At 48.0% G+C, this 16876-nt stretch overlaps 2 protein-coding genes across 3 annotated transcripts in view; both read right to left on the bottom strand.

Moving 5' to 3' along the window:
* Window positions 1–8177, bottom strand: wdr91 (WD repeat domain 91). 2 transcript variants are annotated; one of them, XM_084442373.1, is made up of 15 exons: window positions 7684–8177; window positions 7098–7277; window positions 6784–6990; window positions 6200–6283; window positions 5987–6096; window positions 4820–5018; window positions 4504–4659; window positions 4201–4388; window positions 3544–3694; window positions 3329–3429; window positions 3027–3198; window positions 2387–2495; window positions 1763–1875; window positions 1461–1658; window positions 1–952 (listed from the first exon to the last, which is right to left on the bottom strand). In XM_084442373.1, the coding sequence occupies exons 1-15, from the start codon at window positions 7804–7806 to the stop codon at window positions 788–790; spliced, it is 2256 nt and encodes a 751-aa protein (XP_084298499.1). In that variant the 5' UTR covers window positions 7807–8177; the 3' UTR covers window positions 1–787. The 2 variants fall into 2 exon arrangements, with proteins under 2 accessions (XP_084298499.1, XP_084298500.1); XM_084442374.1 differs by having other exon boundaries at window positions 4841–5018.
* A 5411-nt stretch (window positions 8178–13588) lies between these two features.
* The window catches only part of rab27b (RAB27B, member RAS oncogene family), a gene marked incomplete at both ends in the record, with an annotated part of 6959 nt that continues 3671 nt past the window's right edge, over window positions 13589–16876 (bottom strand). The window contains 3 exons of the mRNA XM_084441907.1: window positions 13589–13775; window positions 15257–15380; window positions 15881–15984. Coding sequence (XP_084298033.1) covers window positions 13589–13775; window positions 15257–15380; window positions 15881–15984 — 415 coding nt within the window. The remainder of the gene's footprint in view (window positions 13776–15256; window positions 15381–15880; window positions 15985–16876) is intronic.

Below are 16876 nucleotides of genomic sequence, written 5' to 3'. Positions count from 1 at the left end.
GTTATTCAGGAGGTCAGGGATTCGGAGCATCGGATATCAGGGCGTAATTAGTCAATATCAGTTGAGAAATTCTGTGCCTTGGGAATGAATATCCTGAACATCACAATTTTGTCATTATAAATCTTAACGTGTTGCTCTTCAGTGCCTTATAAACAGGAATTATTACAGTATTCATAGCTAGAGCCTTTGCATGAAGGCCCAGCTTGCCAAAGACGAGATCTTAAATGTTAACAGTTAATATTGTAACTTGCACTAAATAATGCATATATTCAAACACATTTGGTGGATTCAGGGTTATCTACAGTTGTTTATTGTCATCATAAGAGGTGTGCAAACAACATTTGTTGAGAAACAAGCCTATGGAATTCACAGTATTAATATACAAATAAAAAAGATGTCACTGTATGAGATGATTCAGCATTCGATCCGATTACCACGGGAGTTCTTAACTATGATAATCACACTGGCTGAGGTTGTAGGACATTCATCAAGGCATATCTCAGGCCTCCTAACACTGCAGTCACCCGGCAGAGCTCACGGCTTTGGATCAATGTGTAACAAACATACTGTACTGTCGGCACGGGCACGTTCACATCATAATCTGATAAGTCGACGTGCGTGCGATCTGATGCGGCATGCGATGGCGCGAACCTGGGCAGAGCGCCCCCTGGCTGCAGCGTAGCCTGCCTGGAATGTTCCCGTGTTTCGTGGTCCGTCGTTCTGCTGGTGTGGCGATCCGCTCGCCGTCAACGCAAAGTTCTGATATGTACGGTACGGTACGCCCTCCTCAGGACTTCTGGGCCAGGAGCGTGCTCAGTTTGATCTTGCCGTCCATGGAGGCGGTGAGGCAGGTGCCGCAGTCCATGGCCGAGCACCAGTCGACGGTGACCACGGGGGCTTTGTGTCCGCCCAGCGGGAGGATGCTCTCCAGCCCGCTCTCGCCGCTGGTCAGCTGGGGAGAGGGAGACAACGCAAGGGGGTCAGGGGTCAGTTTCTTGACTGTCGTACGTGTACAGTGTGCACAACGGGGTATCCAAGGTCCTGCTTGTTCTCTTAAACATTTTTTTTTTTTTTTGATATTTTTGGGGCATTTGTGTTTTTTTTTATATAGGACAGTGTAGAGTGACAGGAAAGGTGGGAGAGAGAGAGAGGGGAGGACATGCAGCACAGGGCCCAGGCCGGATTCGAACCCGGGCCGCTGTGATAAGGACTAGCCTCAACGTGGTACGCGCCTTAACCCATGAGCCCCCGGGGCGCCCCTCTCATTTAAACCTTCCCCCCCCCCCCATCCTCCATTGACATCATCATCTATCAACACGTCTCTGACTTAGATCTGAACTGATAAATCAACAGCTTAAGACCCTCACTCACCAATAACATAGCATCAGCAACAAGCAATAACCCTACTACAACGTCGGTCAAGGTTGACGATAAATAACAACGATGACGACGGCAATTACCCTGTAGATGAGACCCCCGTTGTTGGAGCAGGTGAGGACGTGCTGGCCCTCGGAGTCGAAGGCGAAGAGCCGCCCGCGGGGCACCTGGACCTGCCGGTAGCCGCTGTAGCCCGACAGGACGAAGGGCCCCGTGGCGTCCTGGGGCAGGGAGTGCAGCGCCTGCTTCTCCCCGCAGCGGTGGATGTTCCACTGGACGAACTGGACCGACGGAGAGACGAAGACGTCAGAAATAATGAGGAAACGGGGCTTTTAAGGCGGCGCGGCCGGGCGGTTGCGCCGCCCGTATCCCAGAGTCGGCTCACCTTGCCGTCTTCTCCCACGCTGAAGACGGTGTTCTCGTCGTAGCTGAACTCCACGCTGTACACCTCGCCGTCGTGGGCCTTCCAGCTCATCGCACACTCGTAGTGCTGCATGTCTGGGGTGGGGGAGTGGACAGAGGCACGCGGTCAGCGAGGGTGGATCCGTCTTGGCCTGGCGTCACCAGCTTGACCTCGCAAGCTCACGTTCTATTTCTTTCCGCAGATCAGTCTGGACATCCAACCGCTCTAACTGAATCCGCTCGGACCGAGATTGGTTCGTGCCAATCACAACCGTTTATCTAATATGGGGCAGGTTTAATAAGATGACGGAACAGAGGAGCGCTGTAGAGGCGTTTCCGCTGATTGGTTGTAGGTCTGTCCAATTGTATCCAGAGGCTTTTTGATCTACGCCCATTGGTAACGCCTCTTGGGAATCGGAAAGCAACTGTGAGTTTCCAGACCCTTCGCATTTTTGCGAATTGGGTCTGGCAAAGCCAGGCTAGATCCGTCTCAGATATGATTTGGATTCCTAATAATAAAACTAATAATGATGAAAATCTCTACCAACCATACAACCCCCGTCTTGTCCCATACCCCGTCATATCTTGTCCCCTATGAGGAGCTCACCAAACAGCCGGATGTGTCCGTCGGCAGCCCCGGTGACCAGGAGGTTGCCGTTGTGGTTGAAAGCGGTGCAGTTGATGGCCACGGGTCCCGGCTCCAACGAGAACTGGAGCTGCGGGGTCATCGCAAACACCGGTGAGCGAGTTTCAGTAGTCAAGTGCAAGAAATAACACGGTGGAATAATGGTATTAGGGATGTGCACAACTCACATTTTTCATAGTCGATTAATCAATGGGTGGTATGAAATCAAATCTTTCGAATGTCGGATCGTTTTTTGGGCCGACATTCGAAAGATTTGATTCCAACGTTTTAAAAGAAGTGTTTGGATTTGAATGAAAACCAGTAAAGACCACAATTCCATTTATTTTGACGCTGTAATTTAGCTCCCATTCTAATCAATATAGCGCTACAGAACAGATGATGCACGACATTAGATCAGTTCAATCAAAATATTTTTTAAAGGACATGTTTATTTGAATGAAAAAAAAAGTATGACCAAAATCAATTAGTGACCAAAAATCGACTTTGACCGTCATGAACGATTAATCGATTAATCGGACCCACCCCTAAATGGTATTTCTTTAACTTTTCCATCGCCTGTTTTTCGTTACCCAGCGCTGGGCTAAACGGCGACGGCAGGTACCTGTTGCTTGACCGTCTTGGTGTCCCAGAGCAGCAGCTGGCCGGACACGGGGAAGGGCAGGCGGGCCACCGTCTCGGTCACGCTGCCCGAGCGACCGCTACCGGCGCCGCTGTGGGCGGCGGCGGAGCACACGAAGGACGTACCGCTGGGGCTGCAGGCCAGCGACAGGATCCTGGGAACACGAACACACACATACACACACACACACACACACACACACACACACACACGGGACTAGACGATGCACGCCATGCTGGGACACACGCAGAGATTCTCTGTATAGTGAGCAGGCAGCAGCTGACCGTGGGTGGGTCTGGGTCACATCTATGGCCATCTCATACAGGTTCTTCTTGGCGTCGGTGTCGTACAGTCGCACGGTGCCGACCCCGCTGCCCAGAAGCAGCTGAGGACACAAGCCCAGAGAAGCACCGGTCAGCCCACCAAAGCAAGCGACGTTCATTTTTCGTTTCGGAGAAAACCTCAGAGTGAAGGCCCGAGCCCAAGAATGTTACCCTACCAGTCTGTCCGGCTTGGTGGCCCACTCCAGGGACAGCAGCGAGGACTTGGACATGATGGTGGCCTTGGTCTGCATGATGGGGTTGAAGGACCACACCTTGATGACCCCGTCTACGTCCAGACTCGCCACTCTCCTCCCCGAGCAGTCCACCCTGCGGGTGGGGAGGGAACAGGGGGTCTGTAGGGGTCCCGCGGTTTTAGGTCCCGGATCTCTACATAATGCGATGACTGTACGGTATGGTAGCAAATTTCAAGTAATTTCATTAATCGATAACTGTTAACCTTAACAAACGATAGTCGATTAATTGATAAGAACGTCCCGCGCCGGACTGCGCTTTGCTCGCTTCATTTTTTTGTCTTCTTCCACTGTCGTTGAAATTTCCCAGCATCCCAATTAGCCTTCACTACATGGCGTGGCGCCCTCATGTGCAGTCAGACCTTAAATCATGATTACATTTCACGCAACTCCCGTTGATAACTTTGGATTCTGTTCTGTTCCATTAACAAGAAATTAAAAGAGTAACCAAATCTTACTCGAGTAAATTCTTATCGGCAATGAATCGATAGTCGATTAACTGTTAACATCCCGGTCTGTAGGGGTCCTGCGGTTCTAGATCCCGGATCTCTAGATAACAGGGTGACGGTTGCGGGTTCTCACCTGCAGTGCATGATGGACGAGTGGTGCTCCCCGTACTCCTCCTGGCCCAGCTTGATGAAGGGCTGCTCCGCGGAGAGCCCCGCCCCTCCGGCGTCCCCGGCCACGCCAACACGAGTCTGGCCAGGGGGCGAGTCTGCAGCCTCGGGGTGGGACTCCGGGTCCAAGTTCTCCGTTCTCTTCTCCGTCGCCTGCAAATAATCAGCGTTCAGCCTCAACGCTACTACACACCTGAGGTGTTAATGTAGCTCAACGTGGCCTGCTGCCGGATGAGCTCATTTCAAGATTAAGAGGGCGCTACGCGACCTGAGGAGGAGGTTTGGAGAGGAGCTCCTTCCTCTCTTTCTCATGGTCCTGGTGCCTCTTCTGTCTGGCGTGGGGAACAGGGGCCTCACTGCTCCCCACAGCGCCACCTACTGGCTTGGGGTCGCGACACGGCGCCGGCTCCTTCGCTTTCACCGGCTGAAACGACACAAAGAACCAATCAAAACCAACCAGACTTCACCCTGGATTTTTACCCGTGACAACAGTTTAGCCCTTTTTCAAACGTGTCCCCGAGGATTAACGAGTTAGGACATCCCCCGGGGGAAGTTCCCAGAAAAACAAAGAGCTTCACAATTACCGGGCCGACATATGGTCTCACTTGATTGGCTGCGGTGTCCTTTCTTCCGAGCGAGGCCTGCGTCGGCGAGGACCCGGCGGGCGGCGGCGGCGGCGCCTTGCCAGGTAGCCACCTCCCTTGGGGCAGGAGCGTGGAGAAGAAGTTGCGTGAGGACGGGGTTGCGGTCAGGTTGGTCGAGCGCTGGCTGGACACCAGATCCCTTGGGGAGAACAGCAGAGACAGATGAGATACTGTACGAAGGACCTTAATGTGGGGCTCGTCCCGATATCCTCGCCACAATGCTACACCTCTGTCGGCTGTCTGCTCACAGGCTCGCTCACAGATTTGGGATAATTCAATTTACCCCAAGAGACAAAAGTTACCTTGTCTGTCCACCAAGAAAACATGTTATTTGAGGTTGGTCAAGAATGTAGAAAGGGAAAGGTTTGACTTTTCGTCTACTGGTTGATTCCTGATGTGAAAAATGTCGTATTTTGCAGTGATCGACCATTTCTTCTAAATGTTGTGAATTACTCCTACCTTTAGCAGAAGCTTGCAAATGGTGTTTTGAGGATTGGAGCAAGGCAGTTGTAAAGTCACTGAGTTATGTCTCAGTCTGTCATTGATTTTCAACTGATTTTCCAAACAATGTGTTTACTTTGATTGAAATTTGAAAATATATGCTCAACATCTGTGTGTGACCCATAACTGTGACCCAAGCCAGTCCTTTGAAGTGATATCTAAAGTTTCCACATTTCCTAGCTTGGCACCTCCAAGGTATCTTTCTGGTGTTGTGAAGGAGGCGAGGAGAGAGTATAAGGAATTGAGGAAAGTCTATTGAGACTCAACCGGTCTCGATATCCACAGACACTGCAGGAAATGGGGGTAGTGCATCTCTCAGACAGAGACGTAACCTCATAACTGAAAGAACGGGATCTTGGTGAAAACACAACAATTCAAGTGAATTGTTTATTCATAGTCCTCATCCATAGGGTAAAACACATTAAAAACAGTATAAATATTATAATACGTTAACAATAAGTTAGTGTTCCATCTACAGTAATGTGTGACATTGTGTGACAAACACAAAACGGAAAAACTCTCGACCCATTTATCTAGCAATGTTCTCTCCCACCCCCCACCCCCCCCCCGCCCCAAAAAGAGGTTCAATCCTCTCTCAGTCCTCACAGCTCAGTGTCTCCGAGACGGTCCATGTTTTGCACGTAGGGGGGGAGTTTGTGATGCAGCATCCCTTCCTCCTCCTTCCTCTGGAGGGCATCTCCCTGGAGGGCGAACAGCTGGAAGCAGAGATGAGAAGCCGTCATGTTTCCCTGTTCTGACTCCACCTACTCGTACGGGGCGCGCGGAGGGAGGAGCCTCCGAAAGGCCGAGCCGTCTTACCGCTTGTCTCAGCTGTTCGTTCTCCTCCTGCAGACCTGTGGTTCTCTGGACCTCGGCGTCGAAGCTCAGCAGGACCGGCTGGGGTGGTTCTGTCAAGGAACACTCAGAACTCGGCACGTTCTGTTAAACCAGGCGGTGTGCTCCTTTAAAATCCTAGCTTAAATATTACTGCCGGTACAGAACGTTCTCAAGTACATACGACGTGTGCATCAGTGTACGTGAGCACATGACAAGGTGTTACGCAACATGAGTGGGAGAATTTTTACAGCTCACTTTTCTGGCCCCTGGGTGATACTGTTTTTTTGCTTCCCTCTGGAATATGTAGAGGTGGGTCGTATGCCCACCTCCCTTGTTCTCTGTAAAGCGCATTGTGTTACCTCTGGGTATGAAATGTGCTATACAAATAAAGCTTTGATTGATTGATTGATTGATTGATTGATTGATTGATTGATTGATTGATTGATTGATTGATTGATTGATTGATTGATTGATTGATGAGAACAGCATCCTGAGATGAGACGCTGATAGTGGGTGTGAATCAGGTGTGGTGTTTTTGGAGGCCGTGGTGAGGACAGAAGGATATGCATACACTGGAACAGAACACTGAGGAAGTTGTGAAGCGACACCAGAAAGGTGTCCGCCCACTGGCGAGTGAAATACTGCGAGAACACAGGGTTCAACTCGGGGGCGGGGAGGAAAGGGAGGATGAACCAATCCCGCCACTCGGCCTGGCCTTGGAGTTCCTGCGCCTGCTTTTGGAAAAATTCCTGGGTCTTCTCGAGGTTTTTCAACTGTAGGACAGAGAGAAAGACACAGCCTATATAAGAGTCGGAAGAAGAAATAAACCATGACCTGTTGTACAATGGCCATGCAATGCATTATGGGGTTCTGCACGCACCTGGATAGTATAAACAACGTAGAATCGGAACAGGCTTGTTCTCAGTTTGTTAACGGTGGGTCTGTAAATGTCCTCTAATCTGCAGAACAGGCGTCGGTCCAGGTAGCCCCAGTAGTCCTTCAGACCTGTTAGGTCATAGCACTGGATGAACTGCTGCAGCTGGTCAATGATCTTGTCCACCTGGAATAAGAAGAGAGTGCTTCAGTTAACAGTGCAAGATGCAGCAACATTAAAGTTATCAGTGGAAGATGCAGCAACATTAAAGTTATCAGTGGAAGATGCAGCAACATTAAAGTTAACAGTGGAAGATGTAGCAACATTAAAGTTATCAGTGGAAGATGCAGCAACATTAAAGTTATCAGTGGAAGATGCAGCAACATTAAAGTTAACAGTGGAAGATGTAGCAACATTAAAGTTAACAGTGGAAGATTGAGCAACATTGTTTATCTAGGTTGGAACAGGCATCTCTGTTACAACCATGCTGATAGGTAGGTTTGTACCTTTGTCCAGATTGGTAGTAGCAGCGTTGTACTGCTGGCCTTGGATGGGTTAATGACATGCTGAGCTAGGCGATATTTGCACGTACCCTGAACCCTTTCTCCTTGTCGGATTTGACTTCAGCGTCAAGGTTCTTCAAGGTGCTGGTAAACCCGCGGTATATGAGGTATTCTCTGACATGTTCATCCGTCCTCTCCACGGCCGAACCCATCGTGTACCTTTAACTCTCCCTGTCGAAACTCAAGATGACAGATACATGCTCTGAACTTCGGCAGTACTCGGCAGATGTAACCCTTCATTAAAAACTAGCTAAAAATTGCAAACTGTATGTGATCCGCATTGTAGGCTACTGAGTGCGGACATCTGGGAGAAATACATGTTAGCTACCTAGTGCTAACGTTAGTTAGCTAGCTAGCGTGTGAGGTGGGCAGCTAGCTAGCACTAGCTAACAATCTTGGCCCAATTTGCTAATATTTATGAGTCAGACAAATATGAGGCGCACTCCGTTGCAGCTAGCTAGCTAACTACTTTAGGATACTACGTGTGCAGAGAAACCTGCATGTGTAATATGGAAAATATTTGATTTAGTTTGCGAGCTTTGTGATTAGAACTTACCAGGCACAGTGAACCGCTTCCTTGTTTTCTTTTCCTCGAGATGGTCATGTGATTGATCTTGTGCAGGGAGCAAAGGGATTGCATTGTCCACTAGAGGGCGCTCCTTCAACAGCAAATGTCACAAGAGCGAGAGATCATTAATGATTGACACACACACACACACACACACACACACACACACACAACTCTCTCTTCCCCCCCCCCCCCTCCTTTCTCTCATACTCATACACACGCGCACACACACGCTCTCTCTCTCTCTCTCTCTATCACACGCACGCACACGCACAATAGGCCTACTTTCTCACCAGCACTATAGACCGCATTGTGCGTCCCAGACTCCGCGTGCACTCTGCTGACTCTCAGAACCGCTCTGAAAGGCTGCACGCGCCCTGCAGTGGAAACCACCCTGTAAATGCCTAAGGTGCTCATGATCACTTTTAGAGCCCTGCATGGTCAGGCACCTGCATACATCTGTGACCTGCTCCATCCCTACATCACGAGCATGTCACTCAGGTCGTCTGACCAGGGCTTATTGACTATTCCACGCTCAAGGCTTAAAACTAACGGTGATCAAGCCTTTGGAGCAGTGGCCCCGAAGCTGTGGAACGCTCTTCCACTGGACTTAAGAACTGTGGTCTCTGTTGACACCTTCAAAAGGCAGCTAAAGACTCACCTGTTCAGACAGGCTTTTACCTAGCTCTATGTTTATATGACATCTGTTTTAACTGGCTCTATGTTTATATGACATCTGTTTTACCTAGCTCTATGTTTATATGTCATCTGTTTTACCTAGCTCTATGTTTATATGTCATCTGTTTTACCTAGCTCTATGTTTATATGTCATCTGTTTTACCTAGCTCTATGTTTATATGTCATCTGTTTTGCCTAGCTCTATGTTTATATGTCATCTGTTTTACCTAGCTCTATGTTTATGTCATCTGTTTTACCTAGCTCTATGTTTATATGTCATCTGTTTTACCTAGCTCTATGTTTATATGTCATCTGTTTTACCTAGCTCTATGTTTATATGTTATCTGTTTTACCTAGCTCTATGTTTATATGTTATCTGTTTTACCTAGCTCTATGTTTATATGTTATCTGTTTTACCTAGCTCTATGTTTATATGTTATCTTTTTTACCTAGCTCTAATTTTATATGTCATCTGTTTTACCTAGCTCTATGTTTATGTCATCTGTTTTACCTAGCTATGTTTATATGTCATCTGTTTTACCTAGCTCTATGTTTATATGTTATCTGTTTTACCTAGCTCTATGTTTATATGTTATCTGTTTTACCTAGCTCTATGTTTATATGTTATCTGTTTTACCTAGCTCTATGTTTATATGTTATCTTTTTTACCTAGCTCTATGTTTATATGTCATCTGTTTGTTTTGTTGTTGTAGTGGTTTTTTGTTGTTGTTGCTTTTATTACGTTGTAAAGCACTTTGTGACCCTGGTCTGTGAAAGGTGCTATAGAAATAAAATGTAGCCTACTTACTTACAACTTTTTTTCTGAAAGCTTCAAAAAGTTGGTGTCTAACATGCATTTAAATATCACAGATGTATGTAGTAGCCAGACATCTGTCAACTTCAATGCATATTAATGTGAATATATGATCAGAAATACAATCATCAGATAGCAACATCAAATATTTAGAGATCTTTAGCATCCTCGTCTCTGCCTGCACACATGCTGTCCATCTGGAAGAGAAGACATCAAAGATGAATACAGATGTTTGGACTGCAGGTCCAGTCGTTTAATCTGTTTAATCAAATTAATGTTGCACTGATAAAAGCCACCTTCTGAAAATCTTTCACTTGTACAGTACTGAGGTTTGTTGAAGTCTGTTTTTTCTCCAAGGCTCTGCCACACTGCAGTGCCTAAGATGCTAATGGTGCAGTATACTGAGAGCATGAAAGCATTTCTTCATCCTTCTGTCGTTATCTTGGCCTTCGTAAGGCCTCTAACGGACATCCCTATCTGGAGAGCAGATTCAGCAAATTATGATAATCTTGTGTGTGTGTGTGGAGTAAATTAAGTGTGTGTATTTGTATTTGTGTATCACATAAGAAAAGAGAAATGCTAAGGTTTCATAAACTTTATTAACTTGATATAAAAGAAAGGTGTACATCAACTCAGAAAAAAACGTTATAACATTGTATTCAAGCAACAAAAAAACAAAAAAAAGACAGACATCACATTGGCCACAACATGTCATTCAGTCTGGCTTAGAGGCTCAAGCGGGAGGGCATAAAGACATTTCCACATGGTGTCGTCTCCAGCTGACTGATTGGCTACTTTCCAAGACTCAAAGGTGCCGTGTGAGCTTCCACTCGTAGCCTGAAAGGTTACTACTGCGATATTATTCATAGGCTCGAGGAGCGAAGCCAAATTACTTCCTTGCCTCAACGGGACGACGGCACCCTTGGTAGGACATGAAAGTTACAGATTGTGCCTTCAAAGGCAGACTGGGACACACCTTGGGGACACACCACACAGTCAGAGCCACAAGCATCAGAAACACTAACGATTTCAAAGCTCATTCTCAAGGTTTATCATGCTCACGGTGCACTGAAATATGCAACAACCCGATTCACTTGAATTAGTGCACGCACAACACTTACTGCAGGCATTGGAATATTGAGCTTTTCTTTTCTCAAAACGTAGGACACACATATTCCAAAAATAAAAGCTCTTGGAGGTACTTCATATTTCAACTTGTTATATTGGGCACATGTACGTTACTTATCTTTTTTCGTTTTTGCTTGATATTCATTAAATGCATTAAAATATCTACTTTAATAGCTCACAATCTTAACAAATGATTAGACAGAATTATTGGTCAAAAGAGCATTACAGGCACAAAGAGAGACTCTTCCAGACAATGTCAACTTTCCAGGCAGACCTCAGACAGATTTCACACATTTCCTGTTCATGAAGAACGTGGTTAGTTTGTCCCAACACGGCAAGAACAACACGAAAATACAGCTGGAATTGTCAAGAGTTAAATAAGTGTGGAATAAGACAAGAAAAGTAACGGGGGCAAGCAGTTTGTTTGAATTCAAGAAAAGCAAGTTATGAGAAAATCTCATAATTTGGTCCCAAAGATTGTCACATTTGAAGGCATTTCTTAAAAATGAATGACAATATCATTCTCAAGCTCCCATCAGCAGTAGACTGAATGTAGATGTTAAAGGAACATTCAACAGATACGGTTTGCGTTTGTCTTATGCTGGGACGCGTGCGACCACGGGTTGGTCTACTGCAGATATGTGTAGCCTACTACAACGCGTACACTAAAACCCATCGATCATGATATCACTACAGTATGGAAAGAGAATGGAGTTCAAACTGAGAAGAAATCCAATGGCACCCACGGTTGTTTTGGCACAAGTCTTGTCTTGGCTAAAATACACAAACGACTAGGTTCCGACTCTCAGTGCAGTCTAGATTGAATTACTGAAACGGGATAAAGCGTTGCACACCAACATGCGTCAGGAGGTCCACGCTCGCAGGCGGATATCCACCGCCACGCCAGAGCGCTCTGCTAGAGCTGCATGCTTTACACGGCTATAACACGTCTATAACACGTCTATAACACGTCTCGCTTCATCGCCGTGTCAAAAATCATGATGGATATGTACACGTATGTTGAGAGAGATGAAAACTGTACGTTGAGAGGAGAATAAAAAATGTATGCGTTTCACAGAGAGATCAAACGCGTTAATAGGAACGCAATTGGCAGAGAGCAACTCGAGGTCTGGTAACATTGCCCAAGGAGTTAACCCATAGTAGTCCTAATCCCAGGTCACCATGGCGATGAGAGAGAAGCAGAAGAAGGAAGGAAATAAAGTTTCCTCTGTAAGTACCAACAAGGGCCAATGGCATCCCGTTAGTTCTGTGTCCTGATAGGCATCTCAGTGTAAATCCACTGCTGGAACCTTCTCTGAACTAACTGCCAAGCCGTAGGACTAAAATCTTCCACAAACTTTGCCACCGACCTACACCAAAAACATTACACCACTGACCTGAATTCTTAAAGGATGATGACCTACAGTTTTAATATTGGTTTTAGCACACTATTTCCACACACTGTAATTCATGTACACTTACACTAGTTAGGCCACATTTTGTATTTTACAAGAGCTGTGTTTAATACTGATCTTTGTCTATGTACTTTCAAGATTCGAGATTGAGGATGTTACATTCAGGAGTATGACGTGTAGGATATGTTTGAGCGAGTGCTGCTGTGTGGTCAGGTTCAGGTGAGGACAGATGTTCGCCGTGCTAAGGCCTTGTCCAGACCCAGCCTCTCTCCTCCGCCCCCTAGGGTAGATCTGACAGGAAATGAATTCAGCAAGGCATTCGTTACAGCCATCTTGCTTATTCTTATCTTAACTTCTCAGAACTATTAATGCATGTCTAGGGAGTTTAGGGTGGGGGCTGTTTCTTAGCCAAGACTACTGTCTCTGTGTAATGACATTCAAGGCCCTTGGTAGTGACAGACAGACAGCCAGACAGACGAAGGCAGACAGACAAACTCCAGGACTAGAGGCAAAGTGAAGGTGTATTTGGCACTAGGGCAGCTGTGGTCAAGTGTTGCTGTAGGCAGTTAGCATTATATAGATCTGGTCCTGTGCTCTGAGACATTATAAACACACGGAAACACTTTCACACTCGGGACAGACAGAACAGGACAGAGAGTGTGTTGGTACTATATAGACCAGGTCTATGAGACGGCCCAACCGTCACTGTTAGGGCAAAAACACTCAAGATGCTGCATCTGAAGTTGCTGTTCTCCAACTGATTCTGTGACAATATATTTGTGCCTCCTGTGGGTTACACTTACTGTAGTTATGTGAATTTGTTTTGGAGTGACGTTTGAGTTGCGTAGCCCAGAGGTGGGACTGAACTCTTATCTCAAACACAACTGTACAAATAAAAACCCAACATGAAAACCTTAACTTTAAATAAACCATGAATATGTCAATCTAATAATAATAATAATCTAATCAAATATAAATAGTTGGTCGCATTTTCTAACAACATTGGTTATGGATGGGGCCTTAACAGCCAAGGCAGTTGATTAGATTTGAAGAATGCTAGTAGTGGGGGGTGTTTGACATTCGACCGATACCATAGTGGGTGTTAAGGTCCCGGGCCGAGCCCTCGGGGAGGCCAGGACAGACAGGTCAAAGGTCACACACACAGCCAGAACACACACAGGCTCGTGATACAGTAACAGCCCTCTCAGTAGTGCGCGGTGACGCCAGGCCGCACTTCCATGTCTGTCCACCAGAGGGGTGGGTCAGGGGGGGGGGGGGGGGTTGGCTTCAGGACCAGAGCAAGGGAGGACGAGAGGAGGAGGGCAGGGCGACTAGCATGCGCACTTCTTCTCGCCGGGCTGGGCGGGGCCTAGCTTGGTGGCGCCGTCTCCGTTCTGAGCCTCAGCCGGCGGCTTGTCGACGCACTGCTCCATGCGTTTCATGACGAGGTCCAGCAGGGTGATCACAGCCTTGTCCACCTCAGCGCCCGTGGCCGCGCTCGTCTCGAAGTAGGGGATCCTGCAGGGGGGGGAGCAGAGACATGACCCGTCACGAGTGGCTGACCGAAGGGTAGCGGGCCGCCTCGTCTGACCGAAGGCTAGCGGACCGCCTCGTCTGACCGAAGGGTGTCGGACTGCCTCGTCTGACCGAAGGATAGTGGACCGCCTCGTCTGACCGAAGGATAGTGGATCGCCCCGTCTGTGCTAAAGCGCAGAGAACGTCAGACAAAATAGGACATTGGAAACATTAACGAGTTGTGATTCGGGTTGCAAATTTCAAGGATTTTCATTAATCGATAACTGTTAACCTTAACAAACGATAGTCGATTCATTGATAAGAAGGTCCCGCGCCGGACTGCGCTTTGCTCGCTTAATTTTTGTGTCTTCTTCCGCTGTGTCGTTGAAATTTCCCGGCATCCCAATTAGCCTTCACTACATGGCGCGGCGCCCTCATGTGCAGTCAGACCTTAAATTATGATAACATTTCACACAACTCCCATTGATAACGTTCGTTCAAAAAAACAAAAAAGTTCGGCAATTAATCGATAGTCAATTAACTGTTAACATCTCTAGTTGTGATTTGTTGTTCGGTTACTGAACTCCGCTCTGCTCTTGTTGGTCATTTCTGATGGTACAAAACTCCGGGAGACCCAAGTCGTTCAGGCTCATCACCTTTATATCCAAATCTCTAACACAATGTGTGCGTCACCTAAGGCTAATGGTTTTCTTGGAAGTTACGCAGGTAGATATGAATCTTGTTATTGAGACATACTGTGGAATGGGACATTCCAGTCTAGAACGCTCTGACCTGGGGAACTCACTCTAGGGTACTCAACTGAGCTCGCTGTTCTCTTCCTGTTGTGCTCCTCAGATGAGCCAACTTGACCTTACGGCCCAGATAGCAAGCGGATCTGGGCCATATATGGGCTGGAACTGAGCCACAAGGGCCAGATTCGGCCTGTATATGGCCCAGATCCGGCCTGTATATGGCCCAGATCCGGCCTGTACTGTATATGGCCCAGATCCACTTGCTATCTGGGGGCCTTAACAACCCTCTAAACATGACTATTTTCCACAACACTCTTCCGAGGACATCGCAGACTAGATCTCGTCCTGAGAGGAACGACACAGAGATCCCAGAAGCCTCTCTAGTTCCGGTTCCAGCGCCCAGCGCAGTGACAGCTATGCCGCTCGCCGCTATCGACCGGCCACTAAAACGCGGCGTAGCGTCCGGTCCTCAGCGTTGTCAGAACCAGCTCCGCTGTCGTCTTAGCAACAATAAAACAATCTACTCTCTCACACGCCGGCCTCCCTCCGGGCTCGTTCATCGATTTCTTTTGTCGGAAGAAGAATCATGTTGACTATTACGCCTGTGAGGGACAAACGCTGTAAGGATTTCACACTGTTGTGGAAAAAGTCGAAAGGCCTTTACTCAGCTTGCCTCGCGCGGAGAAACTACACCTCTGGGACTCTGACCCGTGGGCTCAGGCCGGCACTCACCCGTACTTGTCGGCCAGCTCCTTGGCCTGCTTCTCCTGGACCTCCCTCTGGTCCGATAGGTCCGCCTTGTTGCCCACCAACACGATGTCTGGGTTCTCACAGTAGGCGTTGGCCTGCAGCTGGCCTGGGGGCGGGACAGGAAGGGCGTACGTCACGTTAGGACGCGGCCGTACGGGGGTGATAACGATGTCACGACCGGGGCAGCGCCGTAACGTGTGAAGGACAGTTAGATCGTCAGACGTACAGTAGCACCAGAGGAGGTGTCAAAGCGGAGTATACGTGAGAACTTCATTTCCATTTCCTGTCTTTTAGTGCGCTTCACAACTCTTAATATCTCATATTAAACTTTAGTTTACAATGTTGCGCAGGGAGACAGGAGAGGAGAGGAGAGGAGAGGAGAGGAGAGGAGAGGAGAGGAGAGGAGAGGAGAGGAGAGGAGAGGAGAGGAGAGGAGAGGAGAGGAGAGGAGAGAGAAGGAAAGGAGAGGAGGGGAGAGGAGAGGAAAGGAGAGGAGGGGAGAGGACAGGAGAGGAGAGGAGGGGACAGAAGAGGAGAAAGCAGGAGAGAGCAGGACAGGAGAGAGCAGGAGAGGAGAGACGTGAGGAGCAGAGAGACGTCACATACTCATCCAGTTGCGCACGTTGAGGAAGCTCTGCTGGCTGGTGAGGTCGAACATCAGGAGGAAGCCCATGGCGTCCCTGAAGAAGGCCGTGGTCAGACTTCTGAACCTGCCCGACACACACGCCAGTTACACGCCAGATACACGCCAGTTACACGCCAGTTACACTGTTGTCACACGCTTATTTAGGGGAGTTGGCATGATGTTGTTACAGAACTGCAGACAAGGATCCACTAAGCCTCTGGTGTCTGGCTTTTAAAGGGATAGTCCAACATTTAACCGGTGGAAATGCTTTTCTCTAGTATGGACTAATGGACTGGATGAGTCTACATGACCTTGGATAGGTAGAAAAACAAGCTAAATGTGTTGAACTGTCCCTTTAAACCTAGAGCCACAGAGCGCCCACTTACCGCAACACCTTGACAAAGCCTGTATCCAGGGGCTGTGATTCGTGATTGATTCCTACAATACAGCACATGTTCTTCAATTGTGAAAGCTGAAACCTCAATATGGCACCCTTTTATAAACGCACATATTACGTAACAAACCCTTTTGAGCCGCCCCGCTGTGAGTCATGCTTTACAAACGCATTGGCGGCTTCCAAATCGAAGGCACAAGCGGCTGGTTTTCAGAAACGCTCGGCCTCGGCTCTCACAGCTTCTCGGCGAACGAGAGGCCGAGCGGCGAACCGCGACGGGGAAGACGTCGCCTTCTTAAAAAAGCCGCCTACGCCGTGACCTCCTCGGACGGCGTCTCCCACGCTGTGAAAGAACAAACTCCCAGGCTGTGGAAGCCTGTTCGAATCCCTCGTCTGAGCGTGAGACGCGCGGCCGACTGCGATCGACGATCGAAGCGGACGAAAAACTAACGACCTAGAATGGGTGACCGTTGATTCATGTTGAGGCCCTCTCGCTGTCACTGTGTGGGGGGGGTCACTGTCTACTGTTGTGTAACACCAGAAGCAACAGGGGGGGGGGGGGGTCACTGTGTCTACTGTTGTG

This window comes from Borostomias antarcticus (assembly GCF_949987555.1).
Source record: "Borostomias antarcticus genome assembly, chromosome: 8".
Taxonomy (NCBI): domain Eukaryota; kingdom Metazoa; phylum Chordata; class Actinopteri; order Stomiiformes; family Stomiidae; genus Borostomias; species Borostomias antarcticus.
Note: the sequence above shows the minus strand (reverse complement) of the source record. Positions and strands in the feature narration are given on the sequence as shown.